General features: G+C 45.7%; 1 protein-coding gene across 1 annotated transcript in view; it reads right to left on the reverse strand.

Annotated features, from left to right (window-relative positions):
• Window positions 1-24,996, reverse strand: part of AK5 (adenylate kinase 5) — a 134,015-nt gene that overhangs the window by 10,451 nt on the left and 98,568 nt on the right. The window contains exons 8-11 of the mRNA XM_069979468.1: window positions 22,749-22,825; window positions 12,188-12,230; window positions 11,605-11,640; window positions 2,378-2,541 (exon numbers count right to left, since the gene is read on the reverse strand). Coding sequence (XP_069835569.1) covers window positions 2,378-2,541; window positions 11,605-11,640; window positions 12,188-12,230; window positions 22,749-22,825 — 320 coding nt within the window. The remainder of the gene's footprint in view (window positions 1-2,377; window positions 2,542-11,604; window positions 11,641-12,187; window positions 12,231-22,748; window positions 22,826-24,996) is intronic.

A 24,996-nucleotide genomic window follows, 5' to 3' on the forward strand; every position in this document is an offset into this window, starting at 1 on the left:
TTATGGAGGCACTCTCTGTTACCTCTTATAGAGACACTCTGTTACCTCTTATAGAGACACTCTCTGTTACCTCTTATAGAGGCACTCTCTGTTACCTCTTATGGAGACACTCTCTGTTACCTCTTATGGAGGCACTCTGTTACCACTTATGGAGAAACTCTCTATTACCTCTTATGGAGACACTCTCTGTTACCTCTTATGGAGACACTCTCTATTACCTCTTATGGAGACACTCTCTGTTACCTCTTATAGAGACACTCTCTGTTACCTCTTATGGAGACACTCTCTGTTACCTCTTATGGAGACACTCTGTTACCTCTTATGGAGACACTCTGTTACCTCTTATGGAGGCACTCTCTGTTACCTCTTATAGAGACACTCTCTGTTACCTCTTATGGAGGCACTCTCTGTTACCTCTTATAGAGGCACTCTCTGTTACCTCTTATAGAGGCACTCTCTATTACCTCTTATAGAGGCACTCTCTATTACCTCTTATGGGGGCACTCTCTGTTACCTCTTATGGAGACACTCTCTGTTACCTCTTATGGAGACACTCTCTGTTACCTCTTATAGAGACACTCTCTGTTACCTCTTATGGAGGCACTCTCTGTTACCTCTTATAGAGACACTCTCTGTTACCTCTTATAGAGACACTCTCTGTTACCTCTTATGGAGACACTCTCTGTTACCTCTTATAGAGACACTCTCTGTTACCTCTTATAGAGACACTCTCTATTACCTCTTATAGAGACACTCTCTGTTACCACTTATGGAGACACTCTCTGTTACCTCTTATAGAGACACTCTCTATTACCTCTTATAGAGACACTCTCTGTTACCACTTATGGAGACACTCTCTGTTACCTCTTATGGAGGCACTCTCTGTTACCTCTTATGGAGACACTCTCTGTTACCTCTTATAGAGACACTCTCTGTTACCTCTTATGGAGGCACTCTCTGTTACCTCTTATGGAGGCACTCTCTGTTACCTCTTATAGAGACACTCTCTGTTACCTCTTATGGAGACACTCTCTGTTACCTCTTATGGAGACACTCTCTGTTACCTCTTATGGAGACACTCTGTTACCTCTTATAGAGACACTCTCTGTTACCTCTTATGGAGACACTCTGTTACCTCTTATAGAGACACTCTGTTACCTCTTATGGAGACACTCTCTGTTACCTCTTATGGAGGCACTCTCTATTACCTCTTATGGAGACACTCTCTATTACCTCTTATGGAGACACTCTCTGTTACCTCTTATGGAGACACTCTCTGTTACCTCTTATGGAGACACTCTGTTACCTCTTATGGAGACACTCTATTACCTCTTATAGAGACACTCTCTGTTACCTCTTATGGAGACACTCTCTGTTACCTCTTATGGAGGCACTCTCTGTTACCTCTTATGGAGGCACTCTCTGTTACCTCTTATGGAGGCACTCTGTTACCTCTTATGGAGGCACTCTCTATTACCTCTTATGGAGGCACTCTCTATTACCTCTTATGGAGACACTCTCTATTACCTCTTATGGAGGCACTCTCTATTACCTCTTATAGAGACACTCTCTATTACCTCTTATGGAGACACTCTCTGGCTGTTGAGATGCTGCTTCTCTGACTTACATAGGGTGGACCCCAAGCAGTGGATGCCCATCTATACTATCTATATGCCTGAGCAGAGGGTATATACAAGGCCTTTCCTGAGATTCTGAACAGGGACACACAGTGACATACAATACACCATAACGGCCTACTGGAGGTATTCTCCTCGAACATAACTTTTGATATGTTGCTGCCCATGGTGAGAGTAACAATTCCTTCCATACTTATTATTATCTATTCAGTCTCCTTCCCCCAGTTCTGAGCTGCTGCTTTCTGCTAAAGACACAAAAATCTGTGTGTGTTTTACTCTCTGTCTCCCCCTCCCCCTCTCTTTTGAAACGGCTGATGTAAACAAGTCTCTGGTTGGCTTTATCTGCAACATTGTAGCTTCTTTGTAATGCTGGTAGGGTTATTTTGAGGTCAAGTTGCTGATGAACTTGCTGTGATCAATCCTCCCAGCATTACAAAGAAGCTACAATGTTGCAGATAAAGCCTACCAGGGACTTGTTTACATCAGCCGTCTCAGAAGGGAGGGGGGAGGTAGACAGAGAAAAGCTCACACACAGATTTTTGCATCTTAAGCAGAAAGCAGCAGCTAAGAACTGGGGGGAGGAGACTGAATAGATAATAACAAGTATGGAAGGAATTGTTAGTCTCACCATGGGCAGCAACATATCAAAAGTTATGTTCGAGTGGAATACCCCTTTAAACCAATGAAAGTATATATATATATATATGTACCTTACAGACTAAATATATAGTTGTACATACCATTGGCACAGGGCTGCGGTGTTGCATGAGATCCTTGATCAGTTTGCTCCTCTCGGATGCTGTGACGAGCTCGCTCTGCAAGAGGTCTGATACGGACAGGTAAGTGAGGCCGTACTTCTGTGTCAGCTTCTCACACTGGGTTCCTTTTCCAGATGCGGGTCCACCTGTCATACGAAAGGCACAAGGAGACCACTGTTAGCATGTGACCAAAGCACACACTGCAAACAAATCTTAAGAACTCTACAAGAGAATAAAAATCCCCCATCATTTTACATACATAGCTCCTATGATGACCTATAGGTTTCCGTGGTAACAGACAACAATCTACGACCAATGTAGTCTGATCCTGCAGATTTCATGTTGTCTTGTTTCTTGACTGCACTATGAACCTGAATGCACCATATCATGACAGAAAGAGGGGGGTATGACTACACAGGGCTATTTGTAGTCTGTTACCATGGAGATACAAGCCACAATCACCTAATATAAACAGAAATTATGACTTTCTTATTGGTTAAAGGAGAACTCTGGCCAAGATGACAAATCAGCTGAAGGTGGTGGGGGTGCAGAAAAATAATAAAGAAGCTGTACTTACCTGTCTCTGTGCCCCGCAGCTCTGCCTTACTGCTCAAAGATCCCCACTGGGCTCCTGGATATCCTGCAATGTCACGACCAAGACTAAGGAACCCTTGCCGGGTTGTAGGGTCGTGCCTGGTTGTGATGTTAGAAACTGGAGCCTGTGACACAGCACTGATGGCACAGGGACAGGTAAGTACCATCCCCTGCCTGCAGCCGATTCTTCCTTTTTGGCCAGAGTTCCCCTTTAAGGGGCAAAAATCCAACAAGGAGATGTAAGCTACGGTAACTAAAAGTCAGCAGAATTCTAACTTTGTGTGAAGTGTGATTCCTGCACAACCAAGGCCAAGTTCACATTGGGCTCTAGTGTAAGTAAAAATAACGCAGCATTCTGTACTATGTCATCCAATAAAACACCGGAGGCCATGATGGAAATCTAGTAGACGCCATTTAAGTCTATAACAAGCATCAGAGACATGAATGTATTTGGGGTATGCAGTTCTTATGCAGGCCTAGGTGTGCACTATATGACGGTATAAAGACGTTGATCGTCTGCAGATCCAAACAAAGACAACTGCTGTAAACAATTGTGACAGGTTAGGGGCCTATGAGCGCTGTGTTGTGAGCACATGATGAAACGGTCGGCTTGTCACAACTAGATGGAACAGTCGGGTTCCGCGTGTCATCTCGGCATACGGCGCGCTAATTATTGAGTTGGTGGGAAATAAATGTGATTGTTTTGTACCCAGCACTTAATGGTGGTCTTCACCTTACGCCAAGTCTAGAATTAGGTGACTCATTTAGCAGCGCACAGGCGTATAATTACAGCCACACAAACAGAGACTTCTCTATCCTCCAGTTTACAAACTCTGCAACTTGCTGGTAATCCAGCGCTTGTATGCGGTCAATACAGGAAACGTTATTAAAGGGGGATTCCACTCAAACATAATGATATGTTGCTGCCTATGGTGAAACTAACAATTCCTTTCATACTTGTTATTATCTATTGAGTCTCCTTCCCCCAGTACTGAGCTGCTGCTTTCTGCTGAAGACACAAAAATCTGTGTGTGAGCTTTTCTCTCTGTCTCCCCTTCCTCCTCCCTAACTAACAGCAGGGGTGACCTCTACCTGTCTATTGTTCCTTGATGTAAATGACCAGGGTTTTCACTATTCATCCTCTCTTTATAAGATTAAAGTGGAGCTCTGCAGTTTAACAAAATATTCTACATAAATTAATCTTTTTAATCTCCTTCTGAATTTGGATCCATCACAAGAAACAGCTTGAGAGCAAACCGAGAGGCAGCCGAGAACATTCTGCACACCTCCCAGGAGGTACATAAATATTCACAAATCTATACTGATGTTTCCAGAAGAAAAAAATTCCAATTATAAAATGCAGCCACCGGAAAGCACCTTCCATTAATAGGAATTACAGCCCAGATCATTGGCCCTGGTGGTATATGAATTATTAGTTCCTTAAAGGGATACTCCGACAAAAATCGTTTTCTTTCAAATCAAACTGGTGTTAGAAAGTTATATAGGTTTGTAAATGACTTCTATTTAAAAAATCACCAGTCTTCCAGTACTTATCAGCTGCTGGATGTCCTGCAGTAAGTTGTGTATTCTTTCCAATATGACACAGTGCTCTCTGCTGCCGCCTCTGTCCATGTCAGGAACTGTCTAGAGCAGTAGCAAATCCCCATAGAAAACCTCTCCTGCTCTGGACAGTTCCTGACATGGAAAAAATCATGGAATATATGAGCAATATCGGACACTGTGGCTTTCTATATTTGCAGCTGTGGATTATACATGTGGTTTTGTAAAAGTCTGTACTTTTTGTGGGCTTATTGCAGCCAAAGTATTACTAAAAGATGACTAGATGTAGCTGTATCATATATTGAAGTGTGGAAGCTGCACAGCTGAAGTATCTCAAAGGGTTATTGTATTTGTATGTACCAGATTCTGTGAACCAGTAGTAGCTTTACTTTCTTCTATCCTATCATCTCTTCCCTTTCCCCTCTTCTGTTGCACTCTTTCAACCCAACCACAGCGCACCTTACACGCTGGATAGGAGGTTAGTCCCTTGGGTGAAGGAGGAGTCTTAGTTGAGCTTCAGTGGAGAAAGGACGCAGCTCAGATAGCTCTCCACAGTGGTTCTACCTGGGCCCTGGCCCTCTGCCAGGTCCCCTCTACAGAAAAGTAGCAGTCTTAGTCAGTACCCCGCAGGACAGTGCCCTCTTAAAAACTTCTGTTTTGAAGTGCCTGTATGCTGCGTGATGCATTGCTAAATCCTTCAGGAGAGGACTAGCCAACAGATCCCCTCAACCCACGCCGAGGACTAGGAGTAACCACAGTGCAGGACAGTATCCAATAAAGAGCCAAAGAGCAAGGAACTGATCCGGGTGGAGCAAACTTACTGCAAACTCTATTAACTCCATCTCGCAATGCGAGTGTTAGCAGGAAACCCTCAGCCAGGCCCGCTTCTGCCATGAGGGGGAATGAGCCTTCTGCCTCAGGCGGCAGAATTTGCGGTCTGGCAGGTGGGCGGCATTATGTCCCCCCTGCTGTCATTTTTGTTAAGTATCACTTAACAAAAATGACAGCGGCCGCTCACCTGTCCCGTCGCCCGCGCTCTCCACATCCCGTCAGGTCCCGCGATGTCACCCTGCAGCTGTCACGGACCTCCAGGCTGTGGTGAGTGCCCGGGGTCGGTGGGGGACGAGCTGGGGTGATCGGGTCGCGCGGGACCGCCCCGCGCGACCCGATCACCCCACTCACTCACCACAGCCTGGAGGTCCGTGACAGCTGCAGGGTGACATCGCGGGACCTGACGGGATGTGGAGACAGCAGAGATCGCGGGCCGGCTGCGGTGTGGGACAGGTGAGTAGATGGCTGCGGCGGCGGCGGCGGGGGGGGGGTTGGGGGGGTGGTCCGGGGGGGATGCCGGCTATCACTCGGGGCGGCCGCCTGAGGTTTGCCTCAGGCGGCAGAAACCCTTGAATCGGCCCTGCCCTCAGCACTATGCTCATCCCAGGTAACAAGGTCTGGGGCCTGTGTCACCTATTAGTACGGTTCAGCCAAAGATAGTGGGCATAAGGTGGTGTGAAGATGAGAGAACAGTCAATACACAGGCACAGGTTGTCTTCTTCTTCTACAAGTATCCTTCTATACACTCCAACCTCCCGGCAGAGCACATTACTACTTGGGTTGAGACTCTCACGGCACCTTCCTCTCTACTACACTACCTCAGTACAACCTTATCCACACTACTACATCCTACTCAGCACTTATCAAGCAGATCTGGTGGTTTTACGTCTCAGTATTTAGTGGAACTGTATCAAGTGTATATCTAAGCACCTTTGTATTACCTGTTGCAAATTTGCCAATAGTAAATCCAGTCAACATCATCAACAGTGTGTGTATATTCACTACCACCTGCACAGCACGTACACCGCAACCTTGGGACATTTCCACTTTCTGTGGGTAGCGGGTCCTACCATTACTCGGGAGGGTCATTACACCGCTCTGGTCATCTGTGACTACATCATATGTGACTACACTATCCCAAGGGACCCTGCAGCAACCCAACAGGAGACCGACCACAGGGGAGAAGGGTACAACCGGCCTTACATTTTAAAATCAGGCGTGCCATCACTCCTGTGTGCCCACCAGGCACTGGCGTCATGTGACAAAATCCTAAGGTCTCTCGGCCATCCACCACAGTAGTGGCGTCACACTTCCATCTAGCAAGTGACCGACCATCCCACCGCTACAACATCCTCCGGGGGCTCACCACATATGCATTGTTTCTTTTATAGACATTTAAAGATAAAAAGGAATAGAACCACATTGATAAAGTGATAGAACAGGACGGTGAAACATTAACGCTTAAAGTGATGGTGTTGGGGTTACGTGTCCAACAGCTCAGACAAAATTCTTGAATTCCACGTAGTAGGACACTGCACAGGCACCTTTGGTGGTGGACAGCGATCAGCATTGGCCCTCTGACCGGTCTGTGGTTACACGGCACTATACATAGCAATCTGCGGGGTCCTGTATGATCTGATTTTTCTATTATAGCCAGCAGGAACTTTTTCAGCAGTTTGCTTTACTGTTTACTGTTTTCAGCAGTTTGCCTTTACTCTCGACAGACATCAATGAGCTTTCAGTGCTCATCACCCTGTCCTGGTCTCCTTTGTTAGCTACTAACCTTTACTTACTGGGATCACCCTAAAAGCTGGTGGTCTACACCCAAGAGGTGGCCTATTTACATCTATTGCTATGGGGCCTCCTCCCTATTATATACACTATGGGGGAGATTTATCAAACATGGTGTAAAGTGAAACTGGCTCAGTTGCCCCTAGCAACCAATCAGATTCCACATTTCATTCCTCACAGACTCTTTGGAAAATGAAAGGTGGAATCGGATTGGTTGCTAGGGGCAACAGAGCCAGTTTCACTGTACACCATGTTTGATAAATCTCCCCCTTTTACAGTATGCGCCTAGCAAGAAGGTGACACTGTCACCAGACTCTCTCAGTAGTGCAGCCTCAGGCTTAGGGCCTGTAACTTTACCTAATCATATCCATATTTTCTCCCATTTATCCATACACTTCTTTCTAACATGCAGGAAGAGTAAGCGGCCGCCATAGACATTGGATCTGGATGGATATTACAATATGACATAAAGCACTGACTAATCTTGTACTGATATTCCTATTTGCCTATAGGCGTCCTAACATATACCGCACAGATCTGTAATAGCAGATAACGCTACAGTGGGTGTGGCCTATACTGCAGCACTGCCGGCTTCAGCTCTTATTATATCAGGTGTATTTACGCCTTTCCGTCCAATCATAGATCAATAGCGTCTCTATAACATCAGCCGCTGCGATGTCTAAGTGAATAATAGTCACGGCAGAGAAACCGCAATAATTCCCTTCTCGAGGCCCACTGAGAACTAAAGCGGCAGATGATCACAGCGGCCGAGAGGGTGTTATTAATATCACTTCTGTGCACAGTGGTTACTACAGTGTGACGCCCGGGGCCTGGACACAGCCTGGATAGCTTAAGGCAAGGGCACAGGGGCCCCCATTAACCAAAACACCATTACTATAATAGTGAGTGCAGTTCAGGATGGAACGCAGGATCAGTAATGTATGTACACAGTGACCCTAATAGCAGAATAGTGAGTGCAGCTCTGAAGTATAATACAGGATGTAACTCAGGATCAGTAATATAATGTACAGTATATAATTAAAGGGAAACTGTTGGGTTTATTGTGTCTTCTCTGACACAAGCTTTTGTGCTGAGCTGCAGCATGCACAACCACCTCTCTGCCTGCCCCCCTGCCTTGACTGATATGCAGGATCAGCATTGAAAGTGGGCCCTGTAGGTCAATTAATCAAGATAGGGAAGGGTGGTGGGGGGAGGAGGCACGCATGCTGCAGCTTAGCACGTCCATTCTGACCCTCGAGACCTGAGCATTATCTTAAGCAGACATGGGAGCATGGTGCAGGCTGAGGAGCTGAGCTCCATACACAGAACAAGCTGAGGGCTGTAATGCCTCCTGTCCTCTCTTCCTGCAGGGTCAGGTATGGGGGAGGGGGTAAGGAGGTGTTACAGCTTGCTGCACTTTAGTCCTCTTTGTAATATAGAGTAAAGGTTATTTCTTCATTATGGAAGCACAGACAGATCTATGAAGGGACACCTGTCTCCTTGATCTAACAGCTATCCAACAGTGTCAGCAGTTTGTAACGTGAACAGGTGACAGATTCCCTTTAAGCTTTTACTCCTCACAGTGGGGATATTACACAGAGAATCAATGAGGGGTTTACTATGAGTGTATTCTTAGCTGCGCTGTACGGAGCACGTCCCCCCTCCCCCCGCTCAGGTGACTGGGCTAATCTTCTTATGTCTGCTCGGCCAAATATTATAAATATAATCTTTTAAGCTTATTTTCCTCTCCACCATCTGCCTGCACTCTTTAAAGGTTATCGGCCCTCAGTATTTAAAAAATAATGAATAAAAAAAAAAAAAGAAGATCCAAAACATCCATTATTCAGCGACAGGATGTGAGCTGACCTGGAAACAGATCGCTGTCACTTTCCCCGATCTTATCAAAATGACACGAAGGAGAACGTTAACATGAGGGAATATATAATGATCCGGTGTGAGGATCGTGTCCAACAGCTCCTTATAGCTCAGCTTCCTGGAAAATGGCCCAATCTTAATCTTAAACTTAAAGGGAATCTGTCACCAGGTTTATTCCACCTGGGGGCTATGTTCACACTACGGATGAGACCGGCCGTTCCGTGACTCCGGCCGGGTCACGGAACGGCCAGTCTCAGCCCGGATCATCACGGCCGGTACTTAAGTACCGGCCGGATGATCTTTCCTCCGTGGAGCTCTGATGCGGGCGCATCAGCACGCGCCCGCATCAGAGCTTCCCATAGCACAGAGTGAAGCAAGCGGCCAGATCCGCTTGCTTCACTGTGTGAACTGACAGGTCCTTCTGCGGACGGAATTCATTGAATTCCGTCCGCAAATAATGGACCTGTCAGTTGTTTGCGGCGCCGCACAGATCCCGGCCGGAGCGTATACGATGTGTGTACGCTCCGACCGGGATCCCATAGCAAACAATGCTATGTTCCACCCCGCAAATCTACGGCTGTAGTTCTGCAGCGAAAACTACGGCCGTAGATTTACGTAGTGTGAACATAGCCTAAATGAGGGCAGCATAAACTAGTGGCAGAAATGCTGAAAAGATCGGTGTATTACTTACATCTTTCTGCTCAGCCATTCTCCTAATATGCAGGAGAATAGGATTCTTGCCACACCCCTCCCCCCGCCCTCCAGCTGCTGATTTCCAGTTGGCTGCTGATACACAGCATGGATAGATAACTGCCAATCAGCAGCTGGTGGGCGGAGTTTTCTGCTTCTCATGAATATCCAGGACTACTAGGCTCATGCACATAATGGAGAGGACTACTTATTGTCCATGTTATTCAGGAGATCTCTGGATCAGCTGCACAGAGCAATGTAAGTGATACATCATTCTGTTCAGCTTCTCTGTCACTAGTTTATGCTACCCTGAGATAGGACGGCACAAACCTACTGACAGAATCTCTATAAAGGAGGAGTCTGGTCATTTTTAAAACTGGGCAGGGGGGAATTTGATAATGAGTATGAACTTACCCCTCCCCGTGCCTGGGGTGAACAAAAGGACCGCCCCCGGGTTCTCTGGCGCTGACACGTCATGGCCCGGCTGATGGACTGGCCTCTCAGCCAATCGGTGACTGGGGTGGGCATCCCCTGGCTATCTTGGGCTCTGTGTCTGAAGCTCCAGATCACACAGTCACCTTACACAGACCCATGGGGCTGCACTTTATCCTGCACCAAGTTATCAATAACTTATTCACAGCATTTCTGCCTACTGCGGACTACACAGCGTATCCCCTCATTATCATTGTAATCCATTGTAATACTAGCTATATTCTGCATGTCGTACACTCCCGCTGGAATAGCAGAGACTCTGTGTGACCTGCACTGCCCATGAATATTTCATAAGACTCCTCTCCAACATAGAGAAGATTGGAGAAAAGAATCTAAACTTCCAACAAATGTAAAAAAAATTTGTAAATCCCATTAGATTCAGTATCATGAAATAATAATGAGGTGATTTATTTTTTAATAATCTGTTCTAATGCGCGGGGGGGGGGGGGGGGGGGGGCGAAAAAAAGGGGGGGGGGGGCATGTATACAGAATGCTGCACAGGAACGTCGAGAAGTTGCCCATTAACCAGTGTAACAGACTTTTTATATTTTTTTGTGGGAGCCAGAAGGACTTTGTACAGCCAAGTCCTTACGTTTTGAGTAAGAAACTGGCATCATGGGAAAAGGGGACAAGACTCTAGCATCGTAACATGTGTCACAGCACTGAGCGCTGTTAGCACAATATATTTTGGCAAAGCAGATATCTGGTCACTGTATTGCTCTATTAAAATAGTGAATAACCTGTGGCCCTCTAGTTGTTGCAAAACTACTACTATAGCTGTCCAGGCATGATAGGGATTGTAGATCTGCAACAGCTGGAGAGCCGCTGCAGGTTGTGCATCACTGCTCCAGTGCATGCATACTACATAGCCCCTACCCCCCGCCCGTACTTACCAGTTCACTGTCGGTGGGGGTAATAGTGCCGGCAGCGGGAGGAGGAGGGAGGAGGAACGAGGAACGAGGAGTAAGCGAGCGCTGACCTGACAGATCCACAACTGCTTGCTCCTGGACCGCTGATCGTCCAGGCAGCTCATAGGATATAGCGGCGGTCTGCTGCTGCCGCTCCTATTCAACGGAGCGACGGCAGCAAATCATTGCTATATAAGTCGTTTGTCTTTCAACATGTTAAAGACAAACGACTTCAACAATCAGCCGACATGAATGATGTCGGCTGATCGTTGCTTCCTATTCCACGGGATGATTATCGGCTGTAACGGCCGATATCGGCTGAATACGGCCAATAATCGCTCCATGGAATAGGGCCTTAGGGACTGCATCACACAAATGGAAGAACAATATTGACCTCAATGTTTATATATATATATATATATATATATATATATATATATACACACACACACACACACACACACTTACCCAACATAAATACGACCTTTGTCTTCCTTAGTTCTTCTGTAAAAAAAAAAAAAAATTTAACATTATAACTGATAAAGTCAGGTTCACCAGAATACCAAAGGGAAATCGTCTGTTGAAATAATAATAGGGACTGAGTAGTACTTAAAGGGGTAGTTCACAAAAAAAAAAAATTATTTCAAATCAACTGGTGGCAGAAAGAGCCAGAGATTTGTAATTTACTTTTATTAAAAAATATCAAGTCTTGCAGTACTTATTAGCTGCTGTATGTCCTCTAGGAAGTGGTTTTCTATGGGGATTAGCTACAGCTGTGGACAGTTCCTGACATGGACAGAGGTGGCAGCAGAGAGCACTGTGTCAGGCTGGAAAGAATACACCACCTTCTGTAGGACATACAGCAGCTGATAAGTACTGGAAGTCATAAGAGTTTTTTTTTTTTTTAAGAAGTAAATTACAAATCTCTGGCACTTTCTGGCACCAGTTGATTTGAAAGAAAACATGACTTTTTTCCAGGCCTCTTGAATTTTTTCTAAGTGGTTTTAACTCAGCAAGTTAAGAAGGTCGCAGACTCTGACTGAGGACTTACCTCTCAGATAATCATCTCCGAAACTCTGTGCAATATCCTCATTCTGAGAAGCACAAATAAGAAGAAAGACATTTCAAATTGGAATGACTCATTTGGTCACAATGAAACACAGATTTATGACAAGAGGAAATTAAACTTCGAGTACAAACGGATACAATGAGTCCCGGGCTCCCCGTGAGAATTCAGCGTATGAATGGAAGGTGACACGAGGAGATAAGAGGAGGAATGGTCGTATATCATAAAGATATGTACATAAAAGACTATAAAATACTGTATGACCAATAACCTGAACAGTAACTGAAAAGGAGAGAAAAGAGAGGGGAGAAGGGAGGATGGTGCTGCAGGTTCTCTACTGTGTACTAGACCCATGCTGTGAGAGGGGAGGAAGGAGCAGCAGGAGGAGTCAGCTCAATAGAAACTTTATAATATATGTGATGGGGGGATTTTCCCAGCAGTCATCAGTCCCATTTTTCTTGCCTGAAGGCTCTCCATAAATGTTCAGAAATCTGAAGAGTAACTAAAGATGGAGAGAAGGACAAAGAGGGAGGATGGTGCTGCACACTCTCTTACTGTATATGAGACTTATGTTGTGGGGGGAGGAAGACACACCAGCCAGTAGATCTACTTCCCTGGCCTGAAGGCTCTGTGTAAATGTTCACAAACCTCAATTGTAACTGTGCTGATGAAAAAAATAGTTGGGGGAAGGGGGGGGGGGGGGGGGGGGGAGATGATGCTGCAGTCTCTCTGCCTGTTTATAAAAACTCATGCTGTGAGAGGGGAGCAGGATGCAGCAGAGGGGTTTAGCTGAATAAAGAAAGCACACAGCTCAGACTAGAAAGGAGCACTGCCACGCCCCATAGCGCCGATCTGCCCCCTAGCTTGTACACCCCTTCAAATGATAATCAATGGAGTGGGCTGGATCGGCAATATGGGGGCAGGCAGTGCTCCTAACAGTCTTACTGGTCCAAGGAGCAAATGACTAACTGCACAGGGACGGCGCTAAGGAGCAAGGTGAGAGACATAGCCTAATCCGTCTCCTGCACAATAGGGACATTTCAGCAGGTTAGATTTGTCTAGCCTGCTGATAGTTGCCCTTTGAAGGAGAGGTTCGGCCAAAAGTATTTTTAATATGTTATTACATAAGGAAAGTAAGACAAATTCCTAATATATACAGACTTAAATTTATCTAAAAAATGTGATGCCACGAATCAGGGCAAAGCTGGGTGTAATTCCTATGAAGCCTCCAGCAGGGGGCGCAGTACATAGTAATTTTGGCACGGGTTGCAGTCATCCATAGCAGCTTGTGCACCCACTGGGTGGCAGGATGAGGCTCCCCAACATCCATCCATCCCGCACCGGCTAGCCCCCCAAGGACCCCCCACACCCGTCCATGCTGTCCTCTATGGAATCAGTAATGATTATATGATATGTAATATTCTCATAGCAGATCATTTAAATTTCCCCTTTAAGGATAAGTTCAGAAGAGTTTTCCGTCTCCAGAACAATACAAGACAATATTTGGGGACAACAATGAGACTGAGTGACTCCCAGCAGATGTGATGGCGGAGCGGGACAAACATCCTGAGGATTTGCTTGACTCTTGGCAGCAGCCGCTAGCGATCTGTTTCAGGATAAGGTAATAAAATGCTAAGAGATTTGATGGCTTCATTCCCAAATCATCCCGAAAATATCATCTCCATCTGGCGGAAAATTCTCAGAAATAGTTGAAATACTGATAATAAATGTAACCTCCGGTATAGATGGCGTATTATAGATAAATGGGGCACCACGACTGCTCGTACATGGCGCGGATGAGTAGCACTACACACCAGGCAGCTTCCCGGCAAGTATAATAGAGACTGGGAAAATGCATGGTCACATCTCGTACAAGTAATCTATCAAGTTTTCTGGACTAACAGAAATTCCAGTCATCCAGAATGTTTACAGGTGTTGTGGTTTCATGTAACCCAGACTGTATATAGAGATGAGTAAATCTACATTACAAATATAGGGAAGCACTAAGTTTGCTCGGCACTCAGCTTATACGCCGGCTGCCTTTGACCTCTGTGCCGCTCCTCCCTGGGTGCCTGGAAAAGCTGGATCCAGTCCTGGGAAACTGGGAGAAGTTTCCCAGGACTGGATCCAGCTTTTCCAGGTACCCAAGGTGGAGCGGCACAGAGGTCAAAGGCAACCGGCGTATAAGCTGAGTGCCGAGCACAATAAGTGTTTCCCTTCATTTGTAATGTAGATTCGCTCATCTCTAGTCTTATAGACTGTGTTCCCGCTCCTCACTATTTTCAAGATCTCTACTTGCTAAAGGTGAATGAGAACAATTGGATTCACCTCTCTGCTTTCCAGCTGTTTATACCTTCTAGATCCGGAGGATTGCCAAACTACAATTCCCGTCATGTCCAGGCATGATGGGTATTGTAGTTGTGAAATGATGTCATCCCATTGTCTCCTAACCTGCTGTTAGTTCCTCTGTATGGGGTCGAGCACTGACTTCTAGGGAAGCTTCCTCCAATAGGGGGCACTAGAGAGCAAAGTCTCCTGTCGAGGAGGGCTACTTTGCACATTTTTTTCCCATAAGGTATTGCATGGCCTGTGAGCTTTCCCAAGGAGACACATTACTCTTTCATTATGCAAACAATGGCCGTTGTTTAGCATGTTACTACAGCTGACATTGCAATATCAGCTGTAGGAATATTATTTCAGCTCGGTATTGACTGCTGTCCCGTTTGGCTGTGTCTTGTAATGAAATTCCATTGACTTCAATGCAAAGGACGGGTAAAAAAAAAAAAAAGTACTGAGTGTGAACAACTAAATGCAATGACCGGAAAAAATTGATATGTTCATTATTATTGCGACTGATGGACAATGGCTATAGGACATTGTGTGAAGAGTGGCTATGCTACATTGTGTGAAGAGCGGCTATGCTATATTGTGTGAACAATGGCAATGCTACATTGTGAGAACAACGGCTACACTACATTGTAAGAACAACGGCTAAGCTACATTGTGTGAACAACGGCTATGCTAAATTGTGTGAACAACGGCTATGCTAAATTGACGCTACATTGTGTGAAGAGCGGCTACGCTACATTGTGTGAACAACGGCTATGCTACATTGTGTGAAGAGCGGCTACGCTACATTGTGTGAACAGCTATCGTTGTTTGCATTGACTTCAATGCAAATAGTTCATTATGAAAAGAACGGCCGTTGTGTAAATTGAAAACAACGCCAGTTCTTTTCATAAAAAGTAGGTTGTGCGAACATAGCCTTAGGATGGAAACAAATCTCATTTGTTTTTCTTCTACCCCGCCCCTCTAACGTCCAGCTCACCCACCTCTGAATGATCATATCAATACAACACTGATCAACAAAGATCCAATTCCTCATCTCTCCCCGCAGCGCGGCAGGGTCCATCCTGTATGACAGCACACTGACTACTGTACATCCGCACGGTCTCGCTTCCAGCAGAGGTGGATGCCAGGGTACTGCGTCACTTTCTAAACGGCTAATTGTCGCATGACAAGTCCAAAGGCAGATGAGGCTTGTCGTACCCTACCGGCGCCTCTTCCTATCTCACCGCGTAAGTAAGAAGAATAAATGAATTCAGCGGTGGCAGGAGCACGCAGCGATCGGGATATGGCAGAGGCCGCGGGGGGCAAATATCATTTACATCTGTGCAAACAGCTCTGAGTGGCGGCCTGCTGCTCTCTATAACTCCGCTCCGCATACAGAAAAAATATCATAATTATTATTGAGAAAATTGGAAATGGGAACAAAGATGTGATGACTGGAAAATAGCTCTGCAATTGTTGTTGTTGTCGGTAAGAAACACAGGGGGCGCTATGCACATGACACACCATGCTTTTACTTCGTAAAACTTTCTGACCATCGGTGGCAACAACTAGGTTGCAGACGTTGGATCACGTTTGCACATGATTTGCAATGGCATCAAATTTGGGAAAACTGGCTACCATGTATTCTGCTCCATCTGCTTTCCTCTTTTAGGAGTTCCTTTCACTGCTGATGCTCGCCAAGTCTGGATGGCACTTACACTAGGGGTTTATGGTGGTTATCAAGGCTTCCAGCCCTCAGTTTGGGTGAGGGGGTTTTACAGCTCAGCTCCATTGAAGTGAATGCAGCTGAAGTGTAATACCACACACAACCTGAGGACAGGGGTGGCGCTGTGTTCACAAGAAAAAAGCTATGCCTTTTCTTATTGTAGATAACCCCTTTCGCCAGCTAAGCCAGAATGCTTCCCCAGAAGGAGAGGTGACCAATCTGTAGACAACGAGGGTCTTGCACCTCATCAGTACAGGACAGAGAGAGGCTGCAAGCGTTTGGGCTTTAAACACGCGTATGTATATGGTACCTGTCAAATTTATGGTAATAGTTTCACAATCAAGTTGAAGATGTTGAAAGGTGCCCATACACCCTCAGTGCAGTGGCATAGCTACCATAGAGGCAGGGTAGGCATTTGCTATAGGGCCCTTGCAGGAGGGGGGCCCGGGGGAGAAGGTAAAAGAGTCTGTCCTTCTGCTTAACCCCTTTTGTACTGCAGTGTGTAAGTGAACCAATGTTTACTTACATGCTGGAACACAAAAAAAGGGTTAACAAGCAGAAGACAGAGATCTCTGCTTCACTGACTAAAAACCCCTGACCTCTGTGGCTGCCACAATCAAGTAGGATCAATCAATCAGGGGTTATCAGTGTACCAGCAGTAAAGTATAAACATATATATATGTGCAGTGCTTTGTGTTGTGCGTAGGGGGGGGGGGGGCCTGAATCCTAGCTACGCCCTTGCTTCAGTGTCTTTTAGCTGAACAGTTATTTAGCCGGCAGCTATACCTCCCAATCCCTTCCTACACATGCACGTTCGGTTCTGTCTGTGGAAGAAAGTGGCCATGTTTTTGTAGCGCCTTAAAATGGAGAAAAGATGCCAACAAAAACACCAGCGGCCAGATGTTAGCTGGAAGTCAGTGGAAGTTTATGATCGGCCTTACACACATGAGGTAAAAATTTATCAAACATGGTGTAAAGTGAAACTGGCTCAGTTGCCCCTAGCAACCAATCAGATTCTGATTGGTTGCTAGGGGCAACTGAGCCAGTACTACTTTACACCAGTTTGATAAATCTCCCCCACAGTGTTTTTTGGGGTGGCGTTTTTCTCTCCTCTCTGGCCTTTGTGGCAGTTTTTCCAAGGCACAGCATGGTGAGGGGGTGGCCTTTTTTGCATTGCATTGTTCTGGTCGTCTCAAAAACGTCATTGCTGTGCGGATGGTGTTTCTTTTTCTCGCATTTTTGTCACTTTTTGGTCCAGCACCTAGGTCATGTGATGGCAGAGGAAAAGGACATTCAGCCATCTTGGTGCACCATAGTTGGCAATGCAGTGTCCCAGAACAGCCCTTCTCATGCTCACACTTTTATTATAACCAGTTCTGTTCTGGAAAGCTATGGTCCACTGCAAACTGCGTGTCTTGTGTCACCCCTGCAGTATTCAGGTCTGCTATTTCATTCATTTATTGCATGTATATTCAGGTATCAGTGCCTAATGGTATTATGTCGCCTCCTAGTGTTCAAGTATGGTACTTTTCATGTATATTTCTCTGTGTATGCCTAATGGTGTGATAATGCAATGGCTGGATGTCACGTGACTGTGCCCTGCTTCCATGGTAACACCAATGGTCATCAAGCTTTTGGCTGGGGTTAGCATGTGACTTCCTGTTCTACCTCAGTCTTGTTCTCCACCTTCAGGAGACAAGTTCTGTGTCTATCTCCTATCCCATAGGGAATAGGTTGTGTGTTTGTCCTCTCTCCCTGCTAGGAGAGAGGCCTGCGTGTGCTCTGCTGCTCCAGTCCACTGGCTGTGTTCCTGTCTCAAGTCTCAAGATTCTCATCTGGGTGTCGATTCTTCAGTCATTCTTCAGTTCCTCTCATCATCATCTTCTCTAATCATCAACAGCAAGTATTTCATTCAAGTCTCATTCCACCCAGCATCTCAACTTCAGTTTTACTACTACTCCCATCATTCAGCACGCTACTCTCACAGCCTATTGCAGCATCACCCATTACTCTGCTTTATCCAAGATTGCCTTATTCCCGGTTGCATCCGGAGAGACTGTTGCTACTAGTTACCACCGTTACAATAAATATACAACTACCGTTGTTTCTGAACCTTGGCATTGGTGTGATCATTGGTGCCCTGACTTAGGACAACGAAGAATCGCATGCCCAGTATTCCCGCATGGTCAGGAGCCCGGTTTCCAGCTGTATCACCCTCGTGCCTACACCGTGACCACATTATCTTACAGCTGCCCCGATTCCTGCCTGTTAGCACCATCTATATTGCGGAGTGGCCCTCAGGGGCCAGGGCATAGCAGCAACATTTGAAATTTTTTTTCCAGGGACACTTTAGTTGTACAAGGGGTGTGGCTTATTGTGGGTGGGGTCTCGGTGGGGTGTGGCCTATTATGGGTGTGGGTTCAAAATTTTCCAGTTAGAATTTACAGTTAGAAAAACACAAAGGGAGCATAACACACCCCAGTATTAGGTCCCCAGTATATTACACACCCCAGTGTCAGGTCCCCAGTATATTGCACACCATAGTGTCAGGTCCCCAGTATATTACACACCCCAGTATTAGGTCCCCAGTATATTACACACCCCAGTTTCAGGTCCCCAGTAGATTACACACCCCACTCAGAGCAGGTTGATACTCAGAGATAGCATTTTACTGACTGACTGTACATACTGGTAGTTTGTACCTATATGATGCAGCTGCACCCCATATCATCATACTACTACCACCCCCTTCATCCTCCTGCTCCTCCATCATCATGCTACTACCCCTCTAATCCTCCTTCCCCCTTCATCATCATACTACTACCCCCTTCATCCTCCTGCTCTTCCATCATCATAGTACTACCCCTCTCATCCTCCTGCCCTTCCATCATCATACTACTTCCCCCTTCATCCTCCTCCTGTCCCTTCATCATCATACCAGTACCCCCTTCAGCATCCTCTTGTCCCTTCATCTGTATTTAAAACAAAAAAAGCTATACTTACCTCACCAGTATGGTTCCTCTAGTCCCCCAGGGACTCCTCTCCCTGCTCTGCATGAGTGACATCATTCGAGCTGGAAGGGGCGGGGCTTACCATGGCAGGGGCAGGGCTTCCCGGGGCATGGTTTTGCCCGGGCTGTCTCAGAATCGGAACAGTCCCTGCAAAACCGGGACTGTTGGCAACTATGTTGCACACAAAACCGTCTAAACCACAAAAAAAAAGATTATTCACACATAAAGTCAAAAATACCAGAAAAAAAGCAAATACATGAAAAAAAAAGTTTTCTGTAAGGCCGGGAAACAGCAACAAAAAAGCATCAGGAAAAGAGCTTTGTATAGTGTGTGTTGCTTCCATTATTAGGCAGCTAAAACCTAAGAGCAATGTCTGTGTCTGCAACACTGTCTTCCCAATTACAGCAGGAATGACAGCTCTGGGGGGAAAACTTCTGCTTTCACAAGTAATAGAAACTGTCAAAGAGCAGCTGGATTTGAGCGTGTGTGAGTAGTTAGGTATAATAATATGTAACCTCAATCCAGTACCAGTATGGAGACAGCGGCGGCCATAGTCATCTAACCAGGCCGCTTTCTGTACATCACAATCCTGAGTATAAGAAGGAAATGCAGCCAGTGATGTATCTGACAGGTGGGAAAGCAGCGCCCGCCTGGTACTTACTGTGTCATCTTATTTCTCAGGACTCTTTGTTAGGTAACACACTCATCTCTCCTACCTCAAACACCCTGACAGATCTGTTACTTCTCCTCCGTTCTGCCGATACCAGCGTCTATACGTGTACCGTCCCTGGGGGTATATTCCCACATAAAATGCTTGTTTAGATGGAGGTGCCTTAAGGTGGAAATAAATGGTCTGAGCCTGACAGGTTGTGCCCCCCAGGGACCGCCGGGTTTATACGGAGGCTTCATAGGAGGATGATACATGCAGCAAGTACTGAATTTACTCAGGAGCCTATAGACTTATGGTCGAAACCCTTAAAGGGGTTGTTCAACATTTTTTTTTCTCTAGCAAATCAACTGGTGCTAGAATGTGCCATAGATTTGTAATTTACTTCTATTTAAAAAAAAAATAAAAAATTTCCAGTTGTCAAATACTTATCAGCTGCTGTATGTTCTGCAGGAAGTGGTTTATTCTTTCCAGTCTGGTTTTCTTTTTCCTTTCTTTTCTTTTCTTTTTTTGCTCACACTGCATGGCAGCAGCTATATGCAGGAGAGGTTTTCTATGGTGATTTGCTGCTGCTCTGGACAGTTCCTGACATGGACAGAGGGGGCAGCAGAGAGTACTGTGTCAGACTGGAGAGAATACACCACTTCCTGCAGGACATACAGCAGCTGATAAGTACCGGAAGACTGGAGAAGTAAATTACAAATCTATATAAGTTTTTCTGAAAGATAAATATTTTCGCTGGAGTGCCCCTTTAATAGCCATAAGAGATCCTTACAAGAATTGATCAAAGACTTTACAGACTAGTGGTCTTTAGCCCGTAGCTTTACAGCAATCGCACAACTACAACTCCTATCACGTCTTGATAGCCACAGATTGCTCCTAGGAGGTCCTTAATGTGACCATTTATATATCATATATCAGGGATAAGTAAACTGCAGCCTCTCCAGCCCTTGCAAAACTACAATTCCCATCATGCCTAAAGCTTTTGCTGTCCAGGCATAATGGGAATTGTAGTTCTACAAAAGAAGTGTCCGCAGGTTCCCCATTCCTAATGGACCATACAGAGTAGTGGTTTCCAACCCATGGCTTTCCAGCTAATGAGCAACTACAACTCCCATCGTTCACCGACAGCCACAGTCTGGTCCTTACTTGGATTGAGCAATATTGCCTTAAAATGATTATATAGACTAATAGCCTCCAACCTGAGACTCTCCAGCTGTTAGGAGACTACTCTGTGACTTTCAGGGCATGCTGGGAGTTGTAGTGTTGTCACCATTAGAGATGCCTATTTACTGATGGACTAGCTTAGCACGTGTATTATGGCAAGTGATAAGGATAGAGAGACCCTTATTATGTTGGTAGCCCCCTACACCCGGGCCCTTCACTGCACCTTACTGTACATTATACGGCCGCAATACGATATAATATCATTATCATAGGGTTAATACCAGGTCAGCATGATAACTCAGCTCCGCCAATTACTGCTGCCCACTTTGGGACGGGGCAGACGAGAACTGACACGTAGCCCCCCCTCCCGTCCCCTCGCTGTCCCCCCGGGCGACTCTCCCATCATCTACATCTGTCACAATATTGTGAGGAGCTGCAAACAAGCTCGGCCCCTCCACATAAGAGAGGGGGAGAAAAAAAAATATCTTAACTCTTCTCCGTCCTGGTGCCGGTTGCCATGGTAACCGCTTTACTCCTCATCTCCCAGGTACCATCTAAACCTGCAGAATTTTGGAGATCGCACGAAGGCGTTCTCGGCTACCGCGGCCGCCACCGCCAGTCATCGCCGGGGAAATTAGAGAAAAATCCTTCCTATAAATTAATTAAACTTGGATTTTTAGAGTAAAACAAAGCCAATTAGGAAGTGGCAGGACGAAACTCTCAGGGTAGGAGAAACTAGTGACAGAGAAGCTGAACAGAATGACATATCCCTTACATTGTTCTGTGCAGCTGATCCAGAGATCTCCTCCTGAATAACATGGACAATAAGTAGTCCTCTCCATTATGTGCGTGAGCTCAGTAGTCCTGGATATTCATGAGAAGCAGAAAACTCCGCCCACCAGCAGTTATTTATCCATGCTGTGTATAGGCAGCCAACTGTCAATCAGCAGCTGGAGGGCGGGGTGTGGCAAAAATATACTATTCTCCTGCATATTAGGAGAACGGCTGGACAGAATGATGTAAATAATACACTGATCTGTTCAGCATTTATATCACTAGTTTATGCTGCCTTCATTTAAGTCTCTGGTCCTGTATGTACTCTCTGTCCCGTGTTCTAAGCATAGGGTGTCATAGAAAGTATCGACAGGAGCAGAGAGATAGCAGTCCCTGCTACTATATACAGTGTGGTGGGGAACCTTTGCTGGGTCGGGGGAAGGTTGCCCAGCCCAGTGAATACATACAGTATTCATGTAGCATTGGCATTTACCACTAGGATGCACAAGGCTTTGTGTTCACACTGCGTATGGTGTGTATTAAAGAAGAGCAAATAAAATCTAAGAGAATAGAATTTTTTTCAGAATTACCTATTTACCTATATAGATTTTGGCTTACTTACAGAAGCAGGGACACTTTTCAAAGAGAGGAGACCCTGCTCCTGTAGACCTGTAGAGTGGCCACAGTATGGGGCTCGCTGCTAAGTTAACACTCACTGGGCTGGAATTACCTTAGCTCTTACCATGCTAGGGACCACCCCCTTGGCACTTTAGCCTCATTTGCATACTCCTGGTTTCCTTATGACAGGTCTGGTTCAAACTAATTCTGTTTCGTAAAGAAAGAAAACAGTAGAGATGGTTCTCCGCATACCTGCTCATCAAACTCTGATGTGGATTCCGCTCCTTCTCCGATGTCTAGGATAAGGCTCAGGTCAAGCTCGCTTGGTCCTGTGGACAGAGAATAAACATGGGGTAATATTATTCCTTCCATACTGGGGGGCTATACACTTATTTATGAAGAGTCTTATACTGATATACTCCGTATCACTGGGGTGGAAACATGGCTGCCGCTTCTCTAGTATCCCCCACTCTGCAGACATTACCAAAGAGGACCTGCTTAATGGACTGTGTAGGGTGCAAATTCAGGTTGTCCCTCCCGGTAAGGCTCTGTTTACACTGCCATTAAAGCAGTACTCTGGCAGAAAGAAAAATCTCTCAAATTAACTGGTGTCAGAAAGTTACATTTGTAATTTACCTCTATTTAAAAGTCTCTAGTCTTCCAGTACTTATCAGCTTCTGTATGCCCTGCATGAAATGGTGTTTTCTTTCCAGTCTGACACAGTGCTCTCTGCTGCCACCTCTGTCCATGTCAGGAACTGTCCAGAGAAGTAGCAAATCCCAATAGAAAACCTCTCCTGCTCTGGACAGTTCCTGAAATGGTCAGGGGTGGCAGCAGAGAGCACAGTGTCAGACTGGAAAGAAAACACCATTTCCTGCAGGACATACAGCAGCTGAGAAGTACTGGAAGGCTGGAGATTTTTTAATAGAAGTAAATTACAAATCAATATAACTTTCTGACAAAATAATAATAATAATAATAATAATAATAAAATCACAGGAAACATATTATGTCAATATCACTTTGGAGAACCTTCTTAAATAGGATCCCTATGACTAGCACTGAGCTATAATTAATTCCCGATTGCTGTCCCTGTACACACATTTCTTACACAGGAACTATTGGGACGCCGATAACATTATAAAGTAACAATTACTTTTAAATATTATGGATTCAGACAAGCATGAAAACGTATTAACATTTATCATATGCCAACAAGGCGATAGCGTCTACCCAACAACCCGTAGCAATGATGAGAGCAATAAAAGGTTATCTCCTTATTCATAATTATACCGCGCCATAAAACACATAAAAATACCGGAGAACGTTTCAAACTGAATATATTTACATGCAAATTATACGTTACATTATCAATCAGATCCCGACTGTGGGAATATCCACCTCGAGAAAAAACGTCGGAAACGCAGAATAGAGAGATGCTAAATAATACCTGTGTAAGATGGTGAAGAGCGGCCGGATGAGAGGCGGAATACAAGAGTACAAAGAGGATATAATGGGGATCTCAGGGACAGACAAGTAGCGGGGATCGGTATAGGAGCCTTATAGTGTGTAGATTCCCTATGTCCCACACCCCATATCCCTGTGATGTCTCCTGTGGTATCAGCATCCTGTAAGGTGTGAGGACCCCATATCCCTGTGATGTCTCCTGTGGTATCAGCATCCTGTAAGGTGTGAGGTGCGGACCCCATATCCCTGTGATGTCTCCTGTGGTATCAGCATCCTGTAAGGTGTGAGGACCCCATATCCCTGTGATGTCTCCTGTGGTATCAGCATCCTGTAAGGTGTGAGGTGCGGACCCCATATCCCTGTGATGTCTCCTGTGGTATCAGCATCCTGTAAGGTGTGAGGTGCGGACCCCATATCCCTGTGGTATCAGCATCCTGTAAGGTGTAAGGTGCGGACCCCATATCCCTGTGATGTCTCCTGTGGTATCAGCATCCTGTAAGGTGTGAGGACCCCATATCTCTGTGATGTCTCCTGTGGTATCAGCATCCTGTAAGGTGTGAGGTGCGGACCCCATATCCCTGTGATGTCTCCTGTGGTATCAGCATCCTGTAAGGTGTAAGGTGCGGACCCCATATCCCTGTGATGTCTCCTGTGGTATCAGCATCCTGTAAGGTGTGAGGACCCCATATCCCTGTGATGTCTCCTGTGGTATCAGCATCCTGTAAGGTGTGAGGTGCGGACCCCATATCCCTGTGATGTCTCCTGTGGTATCAGCATCCTGTAAGGTGTAAGGTGCGGACCCCATATCCCTGTGATGTCTCCTGTGGTATCAGCATCCTGTAAGGTATGAGGACCCCATATCCCTGTGATGTTTCCTGTGGTATCAGCATCCTGTAAGGTGTGAGGTGCGGACCCCATATCCCTGTGATGTCTCCTGTGGTATCAGCATCCTGTAAGGTGTGAGGTGCGGACCCCATATCCCTGTGATGTCTCCTGTGGTATCAGCATCCTGTAAGGTGTGAGGACCCCATAT

Source organism: Dendropsophus ebraccatus, chromosome 8, assembly GCF_027789765.1.
Source record: "Dendropsophus ebraccatus isolate aDenEbr1 chromosome 8, aDenEbr1.pat, whole genome shotgun sequence".
Lineage (NCBI taxonomy): Eukaryota > Metazoa > Chordata > Amphibia > Anura > Hylidae > Dendropsophus > Dendropsophus ebraccatus.